Genomic DNA, 25,729 nt, shown 5'->3' on the forward strand with positions numbered 1-25,729 from the left:
TTGTTCTACATGTAATAACTTGTTTGTTATGCCTCAGAAGATTGGAGACTGACAAAAATTAGGCTTGGGGTGGAATAATGATTGTGCATTGAGCATTGACTCCCCTATACAGAATTTTAGTGTCGTGAACAACCATTTGATCAATAAATATGAGAGATGCCCTCACAAAAAAAAAAAAAAAAAAGGACAGTCTTCCAATGGTAAAATAAATTAGTAACCGGGATGTAATGTATAGCATAAGGAATATAGTCAAGATATTGTAACAGCCTGGTAGGGTGATAGCTGGAACCTAGAATTATGTATATAAATGTTCTACCACTGTGTTGTACACTTGAAACTCATGTAATGTAATACTGTGTGTCAACTACCCTTCAATAAAAAATAATAATTAAAAAAAAAAAAAAAAAAGGTAACTGGAGCATTGGCAAAAAAAAAAAAAAAAAAAAAAAGAACTTATTCTGCATTTCTCATGCATTTTGCCACAAATGTGGATGACCAGGTTTAAAATACACACATTACCAGGAACTACCACATTAAACTATTTCTGGAGATCAACAAAGGCTCACAGTTGCATTTACTGCATGACTGAACCGGTCCATTTAGTGGAGCCCTAGAACAATGGAGGACAAGGCACAGCTGGGAGAGACAGGAGCCGGAAAAGCCTGCATGGAGGCAGCCTCAGGAAGGGTGTGCAGCTGCACCCAGGCACACAGCAACACCACGCCAGACACTCAGGGACAGAAGAATCAAGGACATAGCAGTGGGCATTTGGGATTGGAGGAGGAATGAAAGACGGGAGAATGGAAGAGAGAGAAAATGTGAAAAGGCAGAAAGAAAAAATGGAGCCAGAAAGGAAGGCAACAGAGAAGCTGGGTGGTAACTCTCCTGAATGATTCTATGCACCAAAGCCTGGACTGAAGTGCTTACCCGTGATGAAAATGGGTGGGAACAAAATTTTAAATATTTCACAATGATGTGTCCCACAGATACATGTTCAAGTCAAATGCCTAGAGAGTACACGCATTTTTTTAAAAAGGCGAGAATATAAAACAAAATGGGTGACAGAGAGGTAGGGAAAGTAGAGGATGGAGTGAGAGTATATTGGCTTAAACAAGAAAGCAAATAGTAGATCAGCCATGAGGCACATTTTATAAAACCCAGGCAAAATGTGAGTTAACAAGAAGTATGAAATACAGAAGAATGGACAATTGAGATTTTCAATTCAACCTTTCTCTATTCTACCTGCAGACCTGAAAGGGATTGCAGGACGCGCCCAGGTCTGCCTAGGGGAGAAAGGAGGATGGAGTCCAGGTCGCCTCACACACAACAAGTGTTTGTGTGGCCCAAGATCTTTTTATTGAGCTCAATAATTTCAGTTCCATAATTCTTCATATAAGAACTAAACTAGAAGAAATTAACTTACAGGTCGGTTGAGTTAATTTGCAGTGGCTGGACTGTCTAAGATTACATGTGACTTTTTCTCTTTCCTCATGTTGGTTTTCTTCCTTTTCATCATCTGATTCTGAACTGCTGCTGCTCTCGTCACAGCTGCTGTCACTGCTGCACACCTTCCACCTCTTCATTTCCTCGGTGCTCTCAGGCATGGACAACAGAGGCTGAAATGGAAGGAAGTGTGCTATTTTGTTGGAATTCAAAGGAAAGGCTTACTAACACGGTTAGTTACTGTTTTTTAGTCTCCCACTTACGCTTCCTGCTTTTCACTAGAACCTGAAAATCTCCTGAATTGCTACAGAACATCCGCGAGCCTCCCATGCTGTTCCCTAATGTTCAATGTTCAGGTTCTGCAAAATAGTCACTCTTAAACGCTATAGTTCAGTCATGATGAGTAAAATGCGCTTTCTGCCTTATTCAAATAAAGGACCAAGGCATCCACAAAGAATGAATAATTTAATAAAGGAAAAGTATTTGAGATAAAAATATAAAAATAGAAACATGATCAACTTTTCTTCATTCCATACAGAGATACTCACTACTCATCAAAACTCAGAGATGATTCTGTTACCTCATTAATGTTCAGGGTCAGCCCATAAATGTGTGTGTGTGTGTGTGTGTGTGTGTGTGTGTGCGTGCGCACGTGCACATGCGCATGAACATGAGAGAAACAGAGGAGTGCAAGGAAGAACAAGAGAGGAGAAAAGAGTAAGAAAGTAGCAGCCAGATAAACTACTATAAGATAAAACCTGAAAGTAAGATAAAACACTGTAAGTAAAAGCCACATCCTAAAATAGTCTATGAGCCTAACCATTCAGATAATGTGCAAAAAGAAACAAGGTATTCCTGACATGTCTAATTCACTATGGATATTTTTACAAGTAACAATTTTTTAGCTAATTATCCACTCTCCAAATTGGTTATGAACAACTCATGTCTTTTCTGGGAGGGTCCTAACTCTGACATAAGAGTGCAATATTGCCTTGTATCATCTGAGCTACTTAAAAAAGTGACAAAATGTAAAAATCAGCATATCATGAGCTTTTCAGAGGATAGGTGCCATGAAGAAGGGTAAATATGTCAAGGTGCAAAATGTCACAGTCTTATGTTCCATTATCTCCATTAGAATCACTTGTCTTCAAGCCTCCCAATCAGTAGGTTTCCAATGATGCTGGCTGAAAGGATAGAGGATAAGGGAAGTGGGACAGCTTCACTTCAGAATGTGCACAACCAACAACGAGCAAGTGTTGTAACTTAGTCATTTTAAGAGACTACTTATTACACACACCATATGTCTCTTACTCCTGCTGGAAAAGGTTCCTCCTGCATTTGTATACTAGTTTCCTTTTCTCTCATAAAAAAAAAAAAAAATGTTGATGTTAGCACACACCGTAATGAAATCCTTGGTTACCATGGGATTTCACTGAAATAGGGTATAATAGTGTGGGATGAAAGGTGAAGAAAGAAATAGAATTTCATGATGTGCCTGGAATACATAGTAAGCCAAAGCATGATCTTTTTAAAGTTACCATTTTTGCAAAAGATGAGAAATAACCAAAGCAGGAAAGTAGTTTAATATACTCAGGTACCAACTTGTGTTTAAAAGTATGTTCTCCCCTTGAGAGTCTAGGACTTACTGAGCACTAACAATGTCCAAAGAAATATTTATTAAAACATTTCCAAGTAAGACAATCATCAAACATTTTGATGGTCTTGGGCATTTGAGTTCTAGAGGGAGGGTGTTTCTTCAGGAGTCTAGCATGCCCTGAAGAAACTGGCATGACTGGGCTTGCTAGTAGGGCCTTCCTTCATGTAAGCCAATGGTTTCTTAAGGAGCTTGCCTACATAATGAGTTATTTGATCCTCTGAAGAATCACTGGATAAATGGATGGCTGAACCTTTGTGTCATACATGCATTTGGGGTTTTTTGATCAATATACTGTTCAGGCAATAATTAATAAGAAATCACAGTAGCATAAACTCTAAACAGTGCCATAGATACAAAATGGAATTTGTAAACTGACATTGAGTTATGACACAAACCACATTACTGATTTTTGTGTCAAATTTTACTATGAACTGGGTCATATATAAGAAAATACATAAATGGCAGAAAGAATAACAAAACCAATACCCAGGTACCTACCACTCAGCTGAAGAAGCAGAACAGTGCTAATACTTTACATGGTATTTATTATTTATGTAACTAATTAGTATTTCTTAGATTCCAAATAAGTGAAAAGGCATTATTTCTCTTAATTGTGCAGCTTTCAACCACTTTGAAATATTGCTGGTGTTAATAACTACAGGAACAAACCAATTTGTTTGATTATAATACATACATATTAGTACCTGCTACTTGCCTGGAATAAGAGGGCTTGAAAAAAATACACAATGTGAATTCTACCTTCAAGGAAGTTAGTTTTACTTACATGGTAAGCTTTATTTGATGAAGCAAAGGAAAATATAAGACAGTAGAAGTCTGCCTCAAGGCTTTGCATTAGCCATTCTGACTTGCATTTGGGGCTCCCCACTTGTCTCATACCTGGTTTGCTGAATTGCAATCATCAATATATAAAGCTTAGAAGCTGCACAATGTTTCCAAAATGAAGCAATGATGAATGAATGCATTCATTTTTACAGATACTCCAAAATATATTTGTTCAAAAGGAATTATCAACAATAGCTTCCACAATTCTTCAATATAGAGCACATACTTCAGAAGAACAGTGCCTGACATCCAAGGGCTCTGGACTCCACCTAGTATGTCTTTCACCAGGTTCATCTTGTACCAGTCACTTTACATGAACCTTCCACTTGAGTCATACCAAATTCTTTGTTGTTTCTCCAACATCCTATGCAAGGTCACATCTCCATGTCTTTGCCTTTTATGTTTCCTCTACCCCAAATGCCTTTCCACCCCTCTTAATTGTTTAAAGCACTTCTCACTTTTCAAGACCCAATTCCAATGTCACTTTCTTTGTGAAACCATCCATGATTTACCAATCCCTTTCTTCTCTATGTTGCTGTAGCACTTTCCACTGTTTTTATTGTAGTATTTGCTACAATCTACCTGGGTTTTTGGCTGGCTATCTGCTCTTCCACTAGCCAATGAGGTCCTGGTGGACACATTCAGCATATTTAACTAATGGTTTCTGAAAATCTACTAAGTGCAAACACCACGCTAGGTGCTGAAGGTTTCTGTGCTGGGTGCCAGGACTTTGACATAAACAGAGAACATACGGATGTCATCACCACAGAGATGAGAGTAAAGCAAACACCTGCCCATTTTTGCCTGCATGAAAGCTTTCTATTTATTTCTAGAAACTGTACCTTTTTCAACGCAATTTCAATGTCACTGGGTCAGCAAAAGACAGACTCGCCATTAAGATCTCTAGAGTCATGATTTGCCTTATCTATAAAGCTACATGTCTCTGTACTTCTAGGGATATGAGGAAAACTTAACACTAAGTATAGAATAAGGGCACTGGTTCTAGGTTCCTCTTGACCCTGACTCATAGGGCTTCCACTGCATTAAGGAAAGAATCAGAAAATGAGAGAAACAGAATAAAATTAACTTCTCCTGAGTATAAGATAATATCATCTTCCCAACTCTATCTGCACTGAACCCATGGTCTATACAGTTCCTTGAAAATGATATCAGTCACTCTGACCATGAGAAATATAAAGGGAAAATCAACTGTACATAGTAGTATTTACTTTAATACTAAGGAGGGAAAGGTACTGCACCTTTGGTCCTCGAGGCTTGGCAGTTTTGCCCATCAACTTTTCATCATCAATTTCACATTGTTCCAGAAGATCCAAAATATCTTCCTCCTTAAAAAAATATTTAATTAAAATTGTGATTACTAATGGGCTCTAGCATTTTTTCAAGTTCAGTAATCTCCATAAGATAGTGTACATTCCTGAAACTATTTAATGAAGATTGCTCAAATCAAAGAGAAAGGATCATGGCAAGCTCTCCTGAAGAATTTTTCACTAAAATCTCACAGTATAAATAATACATAGCTGAAATCTATTATGCATTAACTATCATAAACAAATGTATCCTATGTTCTAGTACACTAATCAAATCTTAGAGCACAATACTTCAATAAATTAGCCTATTGAACACAAACATTTCTAAAAGGTCACTAATTTTCCATGCCACAATTTCATCAATCACTTCTTTATTGATTAGTGCAAAATACTACAACATCAGACAGAAAACTAATGATTGGCTTAGTTGTTGCATTTAGAACAATCTAATGTTAATATTTGGTTAATGGGCACAATTTAAAGAAACTCAAAATTTTAACTATTGCACAAGAGTACCTTTAGAACTTTATGAAAGGTTTTCATTCTATGCCTAATACCTTCTCTTATACTCTCCTAGAGTCACTTTGAAAACAAAGGGAAAAGTTATAAAAATATATATCCAAGCAGATGTTCAGCAAACCAGAAAAGGATAACCCCTATACTTCAGAGGTATAAACAATGGCTTCATTGGGTATTTATTCATCCCATAAAAATAACACATCTTTAAAAAATAATAATAATAATAATAACACATCTTTGTTTACATATTTCTGATTTATATTTCAGTGTCTTTTTAAAAAAAAGGTTTTTGAAGAAACTAGAAATCTCACTGTGCAATGGAAATTTATGAAATATGTTACTCTTCATCTCAATCTAAGAAAGTTTAGCTATTAAAGTACTAAAAGTCATACCAAATTCTTTGTTCTGGTTAAATAAAGTTCTGGTTAAATAATATTCCTACAATAAATTCCAAGGACGGTAGCACAAGATAGTTAAAAAGAAACTCAAGGAGTTCTGTTTCCGTATAGGAGAAAGAAGGTTATAATAGACAACACTTTCATCATAACAGCTAGAAAAAGACATAAACTAAGCAATCATATTTTTTAAGATATCAGAAAGCTGTGGATAAAAAGTAGTATAAATGGAATGAAACACCAGAGAGGAAAAGTTCTTCCTAGGTGAACAGAGATGAGTGGCCACTTCCTACTTTGGGGTCATTTGTCAACTCTGGATAACAGATAGATAGAGTTTAGGGCTATATAGGCTGAGAAATTCTCCTGAAATAGAGAATCCAATGGAGTTTTCTATCATCTTGTGGGTGAGTGTGACATTTAGAGGAACCCCACAGAGCTGGTTCTTTTCACCTGTTGGGTCTTTCCATTACCATTTTAGTGAACCAGTAGTAGAGTAGGAGGATTGAGGAATGGATGGAAAGTCAGAAAGACTTCTCTGTAGTCTTATAGTTCTTAGATACCAATAGAAAATGAGGCCTGTAATTGATAGATTTCACCCTCAAGGCATTTGGAACCAGAAATTAACTAAAATAAACTACAACCCAACCTGGATCCAGTTCAACCTTTCCTTAATTTTATTTTTTTTTAATTGAAATATCTTTGACATACAGCATTATGTAAACATAAGATGTACAATATGATTTGATATATTTATGTATTTAATATGATTACCATTATAGCAATAGTAATCTCCTCTATCATGTCATGTCACATAATTATGATTTCTTTGTTGTGATTGGGATAATTAAGATCTAGTCTCTTAGCAAGTTCAATCATAATACAATACTATTGTCTCTAGTCACTACACTGGTCATTAGATCTCTAGGACTTGTTTACTAGTAGTTGCAAGATTGTGCCCTTAAACATCTCTCCTATCCCCCTAACTCCTAGCCCTGGTAAACCACCATTTTTCTCTCTGTTTTTATGAGTTTGACTTTTTTAGGTTCCACATATACGTGATATCTTACAGTACTTGTCTTTCTCTGATTTATCTCACTTAACATAATGTCCTCAAGGCCCATCCATGTTGTCACAAATGGTAGGATTTCTTTTTTTCTTGTGGCATCATAATATTCCAGTGTGTATGTGTGTCACTTCATCTTTACCCATCCAGCGACAGGCACTTAGGTGGTTGCCACATCTTGGCTGCTGTGAATAATGCTGCAATAAACACGGGTGCATTTATCTCTTTGATATCCTAATTTCCTTTGGGAATATACCCAGAAGTGCAGGTGCTGGACCATATGGTAGATCTATTTTTTATTGTTTGAGGAACCTCCATATTGTTCTACATAGTGGCTGAACCAATTTATATTCCCACCAGCAGTGTATAAGGTTCCCTTTTCTCTGTATCCTTGCCAACACTTATCATCTCTGGTCCTCCTGATAACAGCCAGGTCATTGTGGCTTCGATTTTCATTGAAATTAGTGAGTAGTGTTGTTGAGCATATTTTTCATGTGCCTGTTGGCCTGTTTGATGTTTCCTTTAGCAAAATGACTATGTAGTTCTCTTGCCCATTTTTAAATCAGATTGTTTGATTTTTGTTATTGAGTTGTATTGTATGAGTTTCTTTCATATCTTGGATATTAACCACTTATCCTATATATGGTTTGCAAAATTTTTCCCCATTCTGTAGTTTGCCTTTTAATTTTGTTGATATTTTTTTTCTTTTGCTGTGCAGAAGCTTTTAAATTTGATGTAGTCCCATTTGTTGATTGAGCTAAAAAAAAAAGTTAATAAAAGCAACAAAGTAATTAGCCCCTAAACCCTAGCACCCTGAAATAAAAAAGATATGCCTTCTTTTGGAGAAAATATCAGTTAAATTTTTATGATTTTTTTATAAATATCTATAGAACAAATAAAAATTATAGAACAGACAAAATAAATAGAAAACGTAGCCTATAATCAAAAGGAAATAACATTAATAAAAGCAGGCCCATAAATGATCCAGACATTAAAATTAACAGACAAGGATTTAAAAATAACTACTGCATACATGTTCGATGTTAAAGAAAACTGAAAAAATGAACAAATCAGAGGTGCATAATTTCAATGAAGAAACAGAATTTTAAAATTCAAATGGACATTCTTGAGGTGAAAAATATAATCTAAAATTAAAAACTGATTGGATAGGCTTAATGGCAGACAAAACAGCAAAGACATGTCAGTGTATACTACCTAAATTGAAGCAGAGATGAAATAAAAAAAAACAAAATAGAGATCAAAGATACATGTCATGATGTCCAATGATCTATGTGAAATTAAGAGTCCCACAATGAGGCAATATAATATAGCAGAAATACCTGAAGAAATAACAGAGGAGAATTTTCCAAAACCAATGAAAGACATTAACCCACAATTTTAAGAAGTTGAGAAAACCTCAAACAGGGTAAATAGAAAACCAGGTAGAGACACATCAAAGTCAAAATGCTAAAAATAAAGAAAAAAGCAGTCAGGTCAAAAGACATTACATTTAAAGGGAAAACAAAAATAATGATGGCTGAATTATGAACAGAAGCCAGAGAAACCAGAAGACACAGAAATGACATCTTTAAAGTGTTGAAAGAAAAAAAAGGCCTGCCAAAGTAGAATTCTGTATCTACTTAACCTACCATTTAAAAATGAAGGCAAAATAAAATTTCAGACAAAAATAATAATAAAACAGAGAATTCATCACTATCACATGCTACAAGGAATATGAAATACTAAAGGGAGTTTTCAAACTGAAGGAAGATGACCGTTGTCAGAAGCATGAATCTGCATGATGGATGAAGAGCCCAAGAAAAGGTTAATATGTGAATAAATATGAAAGGCTATTTAGAAGACTATTAGAAACTATTTCTAAAGGCTAGTTAGAAAGCTATTAAACTATTAAAATTATTAAGCATGTTGACTGCTTAGACAACAATAACGAAAATGTACTTTGAGGTCTGTAGCATATATAAAAGTAAAATATATGATAATAGCACAAAGTCTGGAAGGAGGCACTAAATGAAACTAAACTGTTATGGGTCTTGTATGGTCTGTGAAGTGATAAAATACTAATTCAAGGTAAGACTATTATGATTTAAAGATGCATATTGTAATTTCTTTAAAAAAAACATAGACTACGAATATAACTAAAAGCCAATAGAGAAGATAAAAGAGTATTTAAAAAATTGACTTTTGTAAAATAATAAAGGAAGGGTGCAAAAAAGGAACAATGGACAGATGGGATAGAGAACAAAGAGCAAGATAGAAGACATAAACCCTACTATATGAGTAATTGGATGAAATGATTAAAAAGTATCACAGTGAATTTAAAACAAATATGACCCAACTACATGCTATTTACCAAAGATACTTTAAATATAAGAACATTAAGTTGAAAACATATATTAACATAGGTTAATAACATAGAAAACATAACTTAATATAGATTAAGTTAAATGGATGGAAAGGATATGTCATTCAAACAGCAACCATAAGGAAGAAGCTAGCACAGCAATATTAATGACAAAAACTAAATTTTTCAAGACAAGAAATACTACCCAAGAGAAAGATAAAAAATTCATAATGATGAAATCGAAAGGATGAATTCATTAGAAAGACATCTTCATAACTTCAAAGTACATGTAACAAAAATTGACAGAACTAAATGCACAAGCACAGTTGGAAGTTTCAACAAATCTCTCAGTAATTGCTAGAACAAGTAGGCAAAAAAAATCAGAAAGGATATAGAATATTTGAACAACACTAAGAGCCAAATTTACTTAAATCACATGTGTAAAACTCTACAGCCAACATCTGTAGTATACACATTATTTTCAAGTAGACTTGGAACATTAACTAAAATAAGTACTATATCAACTTAAAGCAAATATCACTTCATTTGACAAGATTGAGATCGGAGTATGTTTTCAAACAATGAACAAACTAAAAATCCTTACTACAAAACTAGGAAATTTTAAATGTATGTAAATTAACTAACAAACTTCTAAATAACCAGAATCAATATCAGAAAATAATATGAAATGGCAGTTAATAAAAATGTAATATATAAAAATTGTTAAAGATATAGCAATATTCACAAATAATCACATTTGCCTCCTTGCAATGTTTCAAAAATGAAAAAAATATTTTAAATACATTATCAGCAACTTGTAGCAAAACCAATAAATACTTAAGAATATATTCAATGAAATGTGCAAGAACTATACCCCCAAAACTGCAAACATAGCTGAGTAATTAGAGACTCAAGTAGATGGAAAGATATGCCATATTAATGGATCAGAAGACTCAGTATTATTAATTCCCCAGAAATTGTTGTATAGATTCCTCACAGTCCCAATTAAAATCTCAGCAGCTTTCTTTTATGATCAAAAAATTAATCAAAATTTAGAATAAAGTTGAAGTGTAAAAGGATCTAGAAAAGCCAAAAGAGTTTGAAAAAGGAGAACAAATTGGAGAGCTTACACACAACCTGATTTCAACAATTACTATAAAGCAACAGTAATGAATATAGTGTGATATTTGTATAAGAATAGGCTCATACAGGCGGAGAAAGACAAGTTCCAAATGGTTTCTCTCATTTGTGGATTATAACAATGAAGCAAAACTGAAGGAACAAAATAGCAGCAGACTCACAGACTCCAAGAAGGGACTAGTGGTTACCAAGGGGAGGGGTGTGGGAGGGCAGGTGGGGAGGGAGGGAGAAGGGGATTGAGGGGTATTATGTTTAGTACACATGGTGTGAGGGGTCACAGGGAAAAGTATAGCACAGAGAAGGCAAATAGTGAATCTGTGGCATCTTACTACACTGATGGACAGTGACTGCAATGGGGTAAGGGTGGGGACCTGATAATAAGGGTAAATGTAGTAACCACATTGTTTTTTCATGTGAAACCTTCATAAGAGTGTATATCAATAATACCTTAATAAAAAATTTAAAAAAATAATAAGTCTTGGGGATGTAATGTAAAAAAAAAAAAAGAATATGGCAGGAATAGGGCAGGAAAAGTAGTGACATTTAAGCTTGATTTTGAGGAATAGAAGGAAGGGAATTAAAATTTGAAATCTATTTTAAAGTACTATGTGCCAAGTACATTAGACTATTTTAATTAACCTCAATTTAATGTTCACAACCAGTCTATCAAGTATAGTTTTAATACTACTATTGTAATGATGAAAAGATTTTGATCAAAGACTTTGAGCTAAGTTTACAATATTAGCAATGGGGGAGTGGAATTTGAATCTAGGTCTGTCTGGCTTCAAAATCCCTAGTTTTTCTAGCAGAAAAAGTGGGGATGGGGGAGCTGAGTAATGAGAAGATGAGCAGTTGCTATGTCCACAGGAGAGAGAAGTAACTTACAAACATATGAAGAAAAGGAGCAAAGGTCTTTCACATCTGGGTCAAAAAAAAAAAAGGGGGGGCCACAATATAATTCTAATGGTGGAAACACTTGCACATGTCAGAGAGGGTTATTTGAAGGAAAAGAGCATTGGGGTATACAATATTCCTTTGGCTTCTGTCTCTTAGGCCTAGCCAGCTTGAAAGTGGATTTGTATCCTTCTGTTGCAGAATTTGAGTAACGGAACCATAGTAAATTCTATCTACAAAAAAGTTTATCGTGATTTTGAATCACTCAATATAACAGGGTATCCGAGAAACTGGGGGTACCACAGTAAGATGTCCAGTAATATATATTACAAACAGTTTTAATAGGTCCACATAGTTATTTGTCCAATGGGATATTAGCAAGCATGATGTAAACAGAAGCTTCCTTAGCATGTACACACTAGGCTTGTCCTCTTGAAATGCTCTCTTTTGGAAGCACAAGCTACCTTATTAAGAGATCTTATATATATATAGCATATATGTATATTTGTATGTGTGTGTATATATATATACACACAATATATATATATATGCATATATATAATATACTGTCAACATATATATATATATATATATATATCCATCCTGCTGAGAGACGATGTAGAGCAAAAGAGACACCAGCCAGCTCCCCAGATGTTCCAGCTATCTCAACTAAAGCATCAGATATGGGAGCGAATCCAGTTTGGACTTCCAGCCCCAGCTGAGCTCTTAGATAAATACAACTGTATGATTCAGCCCAAGCAAGTCCAACAGAAAAACCACTCAGCTGAGCCCAGCCAAGACTGCAGCAAAATGAACAAATAAATGAAGTGGTTTATTATGCTGCAATAGATAACTGATAGGCCTTTTAGGTAAACAGATTACTCTGTGTGCATGTTTCAATTACTTTTCAAATGCCAGGTCTATGCAGTACCAGGGCAAAAAAAATACTATACAATGTTAGTTACAATCCAAATAATGAGAAAATCACAAACTACTAAGTTAATTCAGTGGATTTTTTTATTCAGTTGCATATACACATCTCTGTAATAAGATATTTGTTACAATAGATAGATATTACCACATAAATCAACATTCCCTACTGCATAATGTCTGAATATACATAGATAACATCTTATGTATAAAATCATTTGGTTCATTATGAAATATTAACACTGTTAAAATGGAAGGAAAGTGCATCTTAAAAGTAAGATGTTTTTATATGTGAGACTAAGGTGGATTGTTTTTAAAGACATATTGCTTGGCTTCATTCTTTTTCCTCTTTATAAACATTCATTCTTACCTTCATCCTTTTCAAAGGATTATTCAGCTCTCGCTGGAATAAAGCTGCTCTTCCTGAAAGGAAGGTCTGAAAGGCAACAGCCAATAAATTTTCATACTTTTCAAGTAGTGTTTTATCTTCTGGAGGATAAATTCGCCTATAATAAAATCAGATAAAGCAAATTGTTTAAAAGAAGCTACCATATATAAAGGGCATATCAAAGTGTGGGCAAAGGGTCTGTTTGTGTTTATACAGAGGATCAAAGCCTAATTTGGCTACCCAGAAAATGAATTAAGATACGATATGAAGAACAACTTCCAACATCAGCACTCTCTGGAAGAGTCATATCAGAAGATGATCATCAAAAAACCTCAAAAAAGATCCAGGCGATGCTGCAGTTGTAGCTGCATTCATCCCACCGGTTCTTGGACTTGCCATTGGAATGAAGAAGGAGATATCTAAGCTGGCCTGTGCACACAGTAAAACAACAAATTTGACCGGATCTATACTGTTGGAACTCAACCAAGAATTAGGAGAAGTGCAAGTTGTAGCGCTCCAAAATCTTACAACTACAGACTATCTACTGTTAAAAGAACATATGGGATGTGAACAGTCCCCAGGAATGGGTTGTTTTAATTTGTCTGATTTCTCTCAGACTGTTCAAGTTCAGCTGGACAATATCCACCATACCATAGATAAGTTTTCACAAATGCCTAGGGTGCCTAACTGGTTTTCTTGGTTTCACTGGAGATGGCTGGTAATTATAGGTCTGCTTTGGTTATGTAACTGTATTCCTATTATGTTAATGTGTGTGCGCAATTTAATTAGTAGTTGAAAACCTATACATGCTTAAGTTACTCTACAAGAAGATATGTCAAAGAAATAATCAATCTTCCCATGTTTTCTTCTGTCAGCTACTCCTATAGCTTTTCTTCTTCCTTCCTAATTACAACCCTTAAATAGAATTCATGCCTCAAATCGAATTTACTGAGTATCATAATTCTTCCAAGTGATAAAGATACCTCAAGACAAATACTGGGCATAAAAGCCACAGGGCATAAATCTGCAAAGAAGTAAAAAGCTAAACTTTTCAAACAATATTGCCTCTCTCTCACTCACCAACTTTACATTTCCCTGTATGGCCCCAGAAGATGACTGGTTAGTCAGAGATGGGTAAGATTCCTCAAGAGAGGAACAACCTAAGACAGGCACAGTCGCAGGGGGGCCATCAGGTGATAAATTGGGGATCAACAGAGGTGAGGCTTAGAACCTCACCCCCCCTGTTTTGAGAGAAATCTTCTGCATCCGTGGATGTTTTATTGCCCTTGTCTAGCTTGGATTAACACATAGTCTACAGGCACACACCTGATCATCTACATTTGCTCTCTTACAGCACTAAACTATGTTTTCTACCTTTATCTTGCATCTACCTACCACTTCAGCATTTTATTAAAAATAATAATAATAATAATAAGGGAGAAATGTGGGATTCACATATAAATCAAGTATAAAAATCAAATGAATATTCATATTTGACCTGATTGTTTATAGTTCATAATGCGTTATCAAAACCGAAAGTTTCTGTGATGACTGCCCTTGTACTGTTCACCATGTAAGAACTTATTCACTATGTAAGAATTTGTTCACCAAGTAAGAACTTGTTCGTTACGCTTCAGAAGATTGGAGATGGACAAGAATTAGGCTTGGGGTGGATTAATGATTGTGCATTGAGCATTGAGTCCCCTATACAGAATTTTATTGTTGTTAACAACCATTTGATCAATAAATATGAGAGATGCCCTCTCAAAAAAAAAAGAAGCTACCATAGCAAAAGAGTTAAGGTCAACTACATAGATAATCCTTAATACCTACTCAGTGCCAGTTACTTTCTAGACACTAGAAATAAAGGTAAATACAGTTATGAGAAATTCATAAATTTTCATTTGTTACCCACACAAATTAAAACATATCTAGAGAATTACCACTAACCACCACAGTTACAGAAGGTACAGAAGAAGGGTTTGGTTTGGGGGACATGGTTGGAGAAGAACTGCAACTGAGCATACTGGAAAAATATAGAATCTTATGGGAGATAAACTTTATGGAGAGTAATTTGGAAGTTTTGGACTTAGTGTGGTTCCTGAAGTATATATACAAGGATGGAGGGATTAAACTCGATGATCTCTTTGTGTGTTGGAATTTGCCTCTTTTGTAGGGAGAACTGGGTACAGGTAGGAGGGAGGAATGTGTTCTCATCACTGCTCTTGATAGTGTTAAGGCCAGAAAGGAACATCTTACCAGGAGTGCAAGAAGCTCTATGGGCCCAGATCCTCCCAGTTCTGCTGAGTCAGGGTCAGAGACCAGGACAAGGGGCACTCTTCCCAAGAACATAAGGAGCTTGGGGGCAGGGCAAGGGGGGAGGGAAGGGTTCCCCTTCCACCCTGTCAAAGGTTACAACCCTGTGGAAGGTTCTAATTCAGCATAGTCCACACTTCTCTCTATTGTCCTATAACTAGCTCCTTCACACATTGTCATTATTTACCTGGTCCCTGATACATTTGAATTTAAAGCAAAGTGCAGCAACCACTGTGAGTTGACAGAAAGAATACTAGGAGACCTGAAACCTGACTTTCTCAAAATGCCACATTATATCCAAATAAAGTCAGAGGATAACACCGGCCTTAAAAGTCCTCATACAATCACCCTTGTGGTGGGCTAGCAGGAGCTCCCCCAAGTCTGAACCAGCTACTTGCTATCTTTTCTTTCTGGAAAGATACTAAACAAAGAGCATTTCCTCAGAATGACATAAACAGTGTTTGCAATAAGCCTAAAAGATTAAAAATGTAAAGTAATTGCTTTGACACTTCACGTGCTCAATCCACACAGAAACAGAAGCACAGTTACCTATAATTTCCCATGTGCCGATTTTCATGTTCTTCTTTCAAGATCTGCTTTCGTACTTGAGCGAGTCTCTCTTTCTAGAAACAAAAAATCTTACAAATAAACCTGATAAATAAATTATGCAATGCAAATTGTGGGTACATTGTTAAAATTTTCATACCAACTCTTCTTTCCGCCTTTCCAACTGATGTCTCTGCTGTTCCCAGTCTGAGGAACCTGGTAAGAGCCTTTTCATTGAATTTTGACCATAAAGCCTCCTTTGAGCCTCAGCTTTTTGTTTGGCCAAGTTTCTTCTTTTATCACTGGTCCTAAAATATAAAACACAAGACTCTATTCTAGAATTCAAATATGCTCTGATCTTATCCTGTAAAGAGAATTAGAAGAAGAGGAGAGACAGTGGGGATAGGAATAAATATTTATTAAGTTTATATATTCACATACATTATATTCATCGCATCATCCACAAGGAGGAGTCTCCATATATTAAATAAAAGTTCTGAAGGTAACAAGATAAAATGGAAACTGCAAAGCAACTTACTCGCTATACAATCTTAGGTCACTCAACTGCTGAATGTTTCCCCATCTATTAAACATTAACAATAATGTTTCCCCTAGAGTTCCTATAAAGATTAACTTGTGGTAATACTAACAGACCCTTAATAAATGTTAGTTTCTTTCTCCTCGTTCAACCACTTCCATTTATATTTAAGCATTCTCTTATACTGACCAGTCTTTTAATTTTCAATTCTGACTGAAATCCCAGCCTAACAATCATTATTGATTGAAAACATTGGTACAGACCTTCTTGTTTTTGCCCAATCATGAAAATTTGGTTGCAGCTGTCTGATTTTTATGTCTTGTTGTGAGATTGTTTTCCTCTGACCTCTATTTTCTCTTTTTCCTCCTATGTGGCTGGCGCAATAAGAGAAGCCTGGGAGACGCCTTTTCTCCCCATGCCCTCCAACTTGCCCTCTGACACACCATCCTTGGAAGTCATAGCAGGAGCAGGTGGACTCCAGGAAAAAAAGGGAAGGCAAAGCCAATTCTGTCCTCAGCATTGGGAAAATCAGAGTTCTTATCCTCAAGTTTACATTTGAATCTGTCCACTGCCATCACTGTGGTGGGGCCCAAATGAAGGCGTAAACCAAAGGAAAGTGTCCAAGGAAGACACGAGCCAGCTTCTAATGCAGAGAGGCCGAGGAAGTGCCAAAGTTTATATGCCGTCCCATTCACTTCATCAGGAAATTGCATTGAGAATATGGGGCCAGGTCCTAAGTAAGAGAGAATGCTCTTTTGTTTCATGCATGTACCATCCTCACAAGTTGAACATGCAGGAGGGTTAAGAAACTTATCTATTCTCCTTCAATATGACACTGAGGTTTGAATGGCAAGAGTTCAACAGGTAGAGTGGAAAGAATCATCTGAGAACAAGAAGTAATGCATCCAGAAAATTGCAAGTCATACAGTACAGCACGAGCTTGGGTGACTGCAAGAAACGCAGCTAGTCCTGATAGCTTTAATACTAGGTTATGAGTCTCAAATTGAACTTTAGGCAATGGGGTGGGGGGAGTGTGAACTTTAAAAGGAGAAAGACATAATTAAATTTGCATGTTTTAAAGTTTATGCCTTTGGCAATATGTACAGTGGCTTTGAGGTGGATGAGAAAAGAAGCAGGCAGTTAAGATGGTGTTATTGCCTAAATGTGTCCCCCCAAAATTCATATATTGAAATCCTAACCCCTGAAGGTGATGGTATTAGTAGGTGGGGCCTTTGGGAAGTGATTGGGTCATAAGGGTACACCCCTCTTGGAGGGGATTGGTGTCTTTATAACTAAGGCTCCAGAAAGCTCCCTGGGCCCTTCTACCATATGAGGACGTGATGAGAAGTCTGTGGCCCAGAAGATGGCAGGGCCCTCAGACAACCATGCTGGCACCCCCATCTTGGACTATCAGTCTCCAGAACTGTGAGAAATAGATTTCTGTTGTGTTTAAGATTCTTAGTCTGTGGCATTTTGTTAAAGCAGCCCTAACTGACTAAAACAGATGGACAGCTACTTCATTAGCAAATATAAAATATGAGGCCTGGGAAGCAGCAGTGAGATGAGAAAGGGGAAAGATCTGAAATATTATTTTGGAGGAAGAATGAATGTGTTTTGGTGACTAAGTAGATGTGAGGAGTAAAAAGAGCGATGAACTTGTGATAACAACAAAATTTCAGATTTCAGTGACTGGGTGATTGAGAATATCATTTTTCCAGTGATGAATACTGAATTTGGCTGAGTTTCCTCTGTTTAGGAAAGGAGGGAAATGCCAAGGTGTAGGTAGCCCTTAATTTCTAATTCTTTTGATATTCCATTTTATCTAGAATGATCATTTTGATATATCATCCAGTTGAAAAGAAAGAAAGGAGAGAAAAAGGAAATAGAAATGAAACAAATAGAGAGGAACAGAGACCAAACAATCAATAAGGAAAAAAACTGGAGAAAGAAAGAAGAAACAGTCCCAGGATTTGGGACTCCAGTGTCTGACTCAAAAATGATGCCATGAAATGAATGAGATTGACACAGAAGAAAAGAGAACTGAGGCAAGAACACAGTGAAAAAATGACAAGTAGGGAGAAAAAAGAGGAAGTTCAAAATTCAGTGAAGTCGGAGAACCGTATCAAAGAAAGCCAGTGGGGGTAAATTTTCAACAAAAAATAACATTAAATGCTGCAAATGCCATATACCTGTAGCACATGAACTAGTAAGGGTAGGTAATCTAATCTAATCTAACCTAACTAACAAGTATTTCATACCCACAGAACTGATAGGACTGTGATAATCTACACTCTATTTTAATGATTATAATAGAACATTTATGGAGGAGAAAAAGGTTTTTTAAATATCTTTAATCATAAGCTTCTTCTTATCAACCCAGGAACACTGCCCAGGAACATCGATTGGATTTCCTTCTATTAACAAAATAATACACTTCTTTTACTTATTATTATTTTACTATTTATCATTATTTCTATTTGCTGTGCATAGAGACCCTTTCATGATCTCTTTTCTCTGAAGATCCTAAGCCTACTGTTAAAGAAAATAATTTGAACTCAAACTATACTGTGCCAGCCAGGTACAAAGGGGATCAATTCTGACCCTCCATATGAAGTTCTGTACTCCCAGCATACCACATGCTTCTGGATTTTCTTAAGACTAAAAGTATATGTTTACAAAATGAACTTTGGGGTACGGAGTCATACTATAAGTAAAGTATTGTATCAAGAATTGTGTAGGCTTAAAATACAAGTCTAACACATACATGTCCATGGGGCTCTCCATTTGGTTTAAGAAAAAAGTCCTATCCACAACATAAGCTTCATTAATATATGCCCCAAATGTTATGGACTGTGCGAAATTCTCATAGTGAAACAACATTAAGAAAAATAAGGAAGTTAAAATTCCAACTCTCCCTTTGTTTTAAGTCTACAAACTTCTCACTGCTTGAATTCTATATACCTCACCATTAAGAAGACCAAAAACACCCATAAATGATGTCCTGAATTGGTACCAACCATCACTGGCAAAGTCAAAAGACAAGCAGAAAAAGAAAAGAAAAGAAACACAAGGCCTACTGATACAATAAAAGTAAATGCAAAGAAAAAAGAAGTATAGGCATATTGCTTAAATAATCTGAAATACTTGGTGTACTTTGTAAGTTAAACAAAAATTTCCCATTGTACATCTTTTTTTCTTTCCATTTATTCTAGGATAATTGGAATATTAGTAGAATTTAGGTAAATCAATCTTTGATCAGTCAAAAGAAGGAGCCATATGAAAATTTATGAACAAGTTTATATGTTAATCTGTTTAATGATGTTTTCCATATTAAGCTGCTTCTCAACCAGGCATCTGAAAATGCTTGGAAATATTTAAAATAAATAAATTGCTTGGAAGCATGTCACAACTCTTTCAGAGCTTTTGAAATGACAATCAGAATCAATTGATATAAAATCCCTGAGTTTAAATGGCCTCAGAAATCCTTTAATCCAACACCCTAAACACTGTTTGAATACTTACAATGGCAGACAACTTACTACTTCATTGAGCAGTTCAGTTAAACATCTAACAAATTTTTTTCATAATGAGCCAAAAGCTTTCCCACATAATAGTATCTGACATCCATGATCATGAACAAGCCTAATAATATTCCTCTGAGCCAGCAATCCCTGGGCATATATCCAAAGGAGTAGAAATCAGGATTCAAAGGGTATCTGCACTCCCATGTCCACTGCACATTATTCACAATAGCCAAGACATGGAAGCAACCTAAATATTCCTCAGTGGATGAATGGATAAAGAAAATGTTTCTCAGGCAGCAAACAGAATGATATATTCGAAAACTTCTCAATAGAAAGGTAGAAATCCACATTTGAGTATTTTTTTTACTTCCCGAATGACCTCTCAGCTTTAGTTTCTTCTTGAAGATAAGGAAAATAATCCAGAGGGTTTCCTCAAATATTCTCCAATTCAACCTCATATTCTGTATTAAATAATTATACCAATATTATATTTAACCATACTTACTGTAGACTCCAAGTATTACATGAAGAGAGGGAAAAGCAGTGTGCAGGAGGTGGGGAAAAGATATTTTAAAAGAAAAAAAAAACTAACTGGGTTTAAAGAATGGTATCAAAATTTTAAATGCAAAATATTACAAGCCAATCCCCTGTATAAATGATTGTTCTATGCCAAATATGGTGAAAAAATTCCACAAGGTTGAAGGAAAAGGTTACCTGATGTTTAGTAGCTTCAGTGCATTTAGCAGCACTCCCCTTTTCACATCATAATCTATTTTCTGATCAGTACCAAAACTTGGAGCTCGATTGATCTGAAATTTACAAAGAAAACAGTGAGAGTAGCTAAATACTGGCAGGTCATACATAATTAATCTAATGTGGGATCCTCAATCAATAGACAGACTCTACAGTAAAGCACAAAGCTCTACATGACAGATGGCCCAGTTACCACTGCCACACCTCCCTTCCTTTCCCCATCACCGTAAGTCAAGATGTTGCAAAGAACTGGCTGCTGTCCTGGCCCTCTTCCTCCGCTGGGTTCACTCAGGATCTGCAGCCAGCATATTTGCCCTCTCCCTCTTGCACTAGCTCCAACTCATTACCCCATGCACTCTAGGTTCTAAGTTTAGGAAAGTTAAAAGAGAATCATCCTGACATAAAGGTTGGAAGGCCAGTAACAACAACAAAAATAAGGTAAGAAAAAATAATATTCGTATTACTAATATAGTAATAATTACATGCATGCATGTATTTAGCATATAGATATTATCAGTGACCTCTTCTCACTACTTCTGGCTTTATCTTCTGGATGAATCTGTCTATTGCTACCTAAAAGATAAACATTGTTTCTTCCTACCTGGATCAAACAAGTACTCATCGATTTTCATTGCCAAAGGCACTGACTGTAATAGTCAGAAGATACCATTAATGAGAGCTGCAGGATGACTTTCAAGAGCTTTGCTAACTGTAGAAGGACTCACAGGAATAAGTGAGCCACTGGTGGTGTTTCTAGTTTCTGACATCATTTCCAGGATTTCATTAAGATGAAGTAGCAGTCGCTGTATCCACCCGGAAACCCATGACACAGCATACTACCACTTCAGGTATGGCAGTCTTTGTCTTTGCTGCTGTTGGGTTTTATTGTTATTGTTATGAGAATGTAGCTGGGAGGGCAGGTATTTAAGAAATATTCCAGTAACTCAACAGGTCAGAACACTGTTGAGTTCCAAACTACAGCCTAGCTGCATGACCACCAATTAACTCCACAGGCTGTCTCAAAAATTATGGGTGCTACTGGCCATAGAAGAGGGACATCTTACACAAATCCACCACCACTGGGGACAAGGTGACAGATGGCATACATTTTACAATGGCAGCTGAAGGAAATACCACACTAAGAAGTCATCCAGGAATACAAAGGCCTCTACTAATTATTAAATGTGGCACGGGATCACTGCAGAAAAATTAGTAAATAGAAGCTAAACCAACAACAGAAAAATCACTTATAATCCCACTACCTCGTATATTATTAACCATTTAATAAACGGTATTTCAAATATTTGCTATGCATACCTACTTATAATATTCATTTTCCCTTTCCAAATGTATCTATACAAACCATACTATTTTACTCTTAACAATGCACCACAAATCTTTCATGCCATCATTTTGATGGAACACGGTACTCTATTCAAAGAGATATGCCAAACTGTATTTTTTAGAGAGATATGCCATACTGTATTATGCCTTTGCTGATTTCTGATTTAGAAGATGACAGACATATTCCTGCCCATGTGATATGGTGTCAAAGGGAAGGGAATAGCTTGGTAATTGTAGGAACATCATTTATTCCATGTAAATTTGAGAAAGGGAGCTTATTAATCTGTTATTTCAAAGCTCTAAGTATTTCCTCTTACAAGTACAGAGAAAGGGTACAGTAATATATTTTACATGGAAAATCTCAACCATTCCATGCTGATTAAAATCTCTGGAATTAGTAATACAATTAATGATAGTATTGTAAGAGGAATCAAAAATAAACCAGACATTTAGGAACTGATGGTTACGTGATTCACTGAAGTGTTACCTGTCTTTATCTTTGGAATTCCTTAGATATTCCATTCCAAAATGGCAGTCTAGAATTCTACCAAGCATATTCACCCTCCAGAACTGTAGAGAGATCTTGGCACAACACAATCTCAGACCCCTCTCTTGTACCTATTTCAGACCCTTCCCTCTATCATATAGAAGAAATGCACCCACACAAGATAAACTAAAAATAAAAGTTTATTTTTGAATTTTTTAAGTTGTATGAGAAAGGTAAAGAAAAAATAAATAAAAGAACCACAAAAGGCTGACAAAAGAAACTGAAAATTAGGGTACCACAGAATCAAAATTCTACTCTGTAATATTAATGGCTTCCTGGGCTCTCATTTCCTACCCCAATTCTACAACTGGCAAAATGCCACAGATGTTAGAGTCTTAAAGTTCAGCAGCTTATTAATATATGAAAAAATTAAAGTTTTAGGAAGCAAATTAAGTTAATGAATACTATTTATTCACCACCCAAATCATAGTTTTATTATTAAAACAAGTACAATCATTTCATGCACATATCCAAGTATCCATAATAGACTCTGTGCTCCTATATTGGAGCTGTTCCCTCTGCCTGGTAATTTCCCCCACCTCACCCCCATTTCTCCTAAGTCCCTAGCCCCTAACTCCACCTTCTACAGCTTTAAAATTCTGCTTAGGTGCTTCCTCTTCTGCCAATATTTCTTAAACTCTCAAATACATACATTTACACAGAGAAATTAATCAATCTATTGTCTGAGCTGGGTCCCTGTTTCCTACCTAATACTTAGAACTACCTACCATAAAGCATGTATCTGAAGTCCCACAAAGACCAAATAATCCTTCTTATTATTGTATCTCCACTACTTGACACAATGACTTCTTAAAATTAATTCAAGGATACTTGAAAATATTATCAGTATATTCATATTCCACCGAATTTCCATGCTTTTCCCTAAAAATTTTTTCTATGCTTGAAAATGCTTGCCATTTTGCCACTAGGAATCATTACCTGCAATTACTCCAGTCAACTAAAAGTTACCACATTCTCGGAAGCACCCTCTACTTTATTCCGCTTGGTGGCGCCAAAATTTTAACAATGTAAATTAGAACGACTACACTTGCAAACTGGTAGTAAAGAAGTTTTTAACTGTTTTAATATAGTAAATGTTTGCTATACACAGCTGTTGCTTATTATGGAGCTTTTTAATGGTTCTTATTGATCTGGAAATGACTGAGTAGAGAATAAAGTATGAAAATATATTAAAGCAAACAATGGTATTATGAGCCTTTTGAAAAATACATAGAATTCAGCCATTCAGTTAATTCTGATTTACCAAGCTAATGCAAAGGCCCACTAGGTAAAAGCTTTTAAAAACAGGTAAGTTAAATATCTTAAAGTCATTATTACCCACTATTCCTTCAGTTCCACCTCATACATGTGCCTTTACTTCTTCCCCACAAGGATAAAATACAACCACCAGGGGCAGAAAAAAAAAAAATGCAGCTACAAACAGGAAAGGATGACTGTAGGCAAAGTAAGAAATCTAAAGAAGAAACTGTCAGGCCACAGGAAGGTCAAGGGCCCATAGTGCAGTCAAGTGCTTTCATAGCCAAGGGATAGAGGAAGAAAACAATAAGCAAAATTCCCTACATTTACCCCTTACTTCTAAGACCTAGGCAGGGGCAAAATTTGAACACCTGACAGAACTGTACTTGACTGGAAATATAATACACATTATTTACTCATAGTAGATTAAATACACATATGCAAAGCCATTGGCCCTCAAACTAGAAAAGTGTTCCCTCCTAAAAATATATTTTGAATGTTTTGATGTCACCTATCAATCATTCAGTTTGCCTTTGTGAACTGTGATATTACAGATTTAACTTCCAACTTCTAAATCATTAACAAAAAAAGATAATCAACTCAAAATGAAAGGTAGTTGTTGATTATATCTTGTGTGGAAACATGTTCCTTAAAATGTAACTAATTTACCAAGTGCTTAGCGTTAGTGCTATTTTCCTGAAAAAGTCTCCTAAACACAGTATTTTTGTGCCCATGTGCCCTGTAACCCCAGATCTGGGAGCTTAAAGAGAAAAACGCTGAATGGGTAGTTCTGGGCCATCTGATTTCTAAGGTTTCTTATGGATTTAATAGAAGTATGACTGGAAGGAAAGGTACAGGTCCATATTTTCCAATGTTTAGTGACATTTTATAATAAAAGAAAAATAAGCAAACCCAAAGGCACACAGCTGACAGCTGGACATGAGGAGAACCCCAGGCATATAAAATGGCCTTAAGGAAGAATTCATGCTACCAGGGCTGTTAGGTATTGAATACTGATTGCTGAACCAATTGGAGCCTCTCTCCTCTTGGAGAGTTTGAAGGAGAGACACACTGAAGACAAGGGAGGCTGTGGTCCTGAAGCCTAGATACCCACTCAGAGGGAAGACAACATCCAGAAGTGGTAGAAGCCTTAAGGTTGAGAAAATAGTGGAGAAAGATAACAAATAAGTAAAAGCAGATCCACACATATACACAAAATTCCTAGCCTAGAAATGTACTCAATATTAATCTGAGGAAAGTAGTATCAAACACTTATTGTTCCATTCTTGGAACTGTTCTATTTCCCAAATTTTAGTTTTCTTCCTCCCCCATACTCCATTCAGACCTCTTTCTGCTCAGTTAATGAAAAAACTGTGCCAAGTACATTTGAAAAAACATCTGTCTTCATACACAAGAACAGTGGTAACTTCTCATTCTTTAAAAAAAAGCCTTACCTCCAAGAGCCATGGCTTCAGTTTTCTGTCCAACAAAATATCAAATCCCAGGACTTCGAAGCAAACACTTTCACTTCCCGGAGATTGACCAGGTCTGCACATTCGATATGCATGTAGGACATGAGGTTCTGCTACAATCAGAGTCTTTACAACCAATTCCTATAAGAACAGTGGTTTTTAAAAAGGTAAAAATGTCTAATTAATTTGTATCGCATTTACGTGTATGGAACTAAGGCCTAGACTTACAAACTAGCATCCTGGAGGAGTTCACAAAGCTCTGTGGCACGTAGCCCCTGCTGCGGCCCTGACTTCACTGCATCCAACCCCTCCCCTGCCTGCCAGGCTACAGCCATGCTTGCCTTTTTTGGGCTCCTTCGTGTTCCTCTTCTGGGAGGACTCTTCCCCCGATATTCCCGTGACTGGCTCCTTGAGACAGAGAGAGGCCTTCCCCAATACCAGAGCCGAAAGCAGCCATAGTGGTACCTTAC

The 25,729-nt window shown here is 36.1% G+C and overlaps 1 protein-coding gene across 6 annotated transcripts in view; it reads right to left on the reverse strand.

Moving 5' to 3' along the window:
• The window catches only part of TTLL7 (tubulin tyrosine ligase like 7), a 150,532-nt gene that overhangs the window by 51,523 nt on the left and 73,280 nt on the right, over positions 1–25,729 (reverse strand). For all 6 annotated transcript variants that reach the window (XM_057500372.1, XM_057500368.1, XM_057500369.1 and 3 more), the window contains 7 exons: positions 25,242–25,400; positions 20,601–20,695; positions 15,985–16,132; positions 15,828–15,901; positions 12,945–13,080; positions 5,203–5,289; positions 1,424–1,616 (listed from right to left, as the gene is read on the reverse strand). In XM_057500372.1, coding sequence (XP_057356355.1) covers positions 1,424–1,616; positions 5,203–5,289; positions 12,945–13,080; positions 15,828–15,901; positions 15,985–16,132; positions 20,601–20,695; positions 25,242–25,400 — 892 coding nt within the window. The remainder of the gene's footprint in view (positions 1–1,423; positions 1,617–5,202; positions 5,290–12,944; positions 13,081–15,827; positions 15,902–15,984; positions 16,133–20,600; positions 20,696–25,241; positions 25,401–25,729) is intronic.

The sequence above is a fragment of the Manis pentadactyla genome, chromosome 4 (assembly GCF_030020395.1).
Source record: "Manis pentadactyla isolate mManPen7 chromosome 4, mManPen7.hap1, whole genome shotgun sequence".
Taxonomy (NCBI): domain Eukaryota; kingdom Metazoa; phylum Chordata; class Mammalia; order Pholidota; family Manidae; genus Manis; species Manis pentadactyla.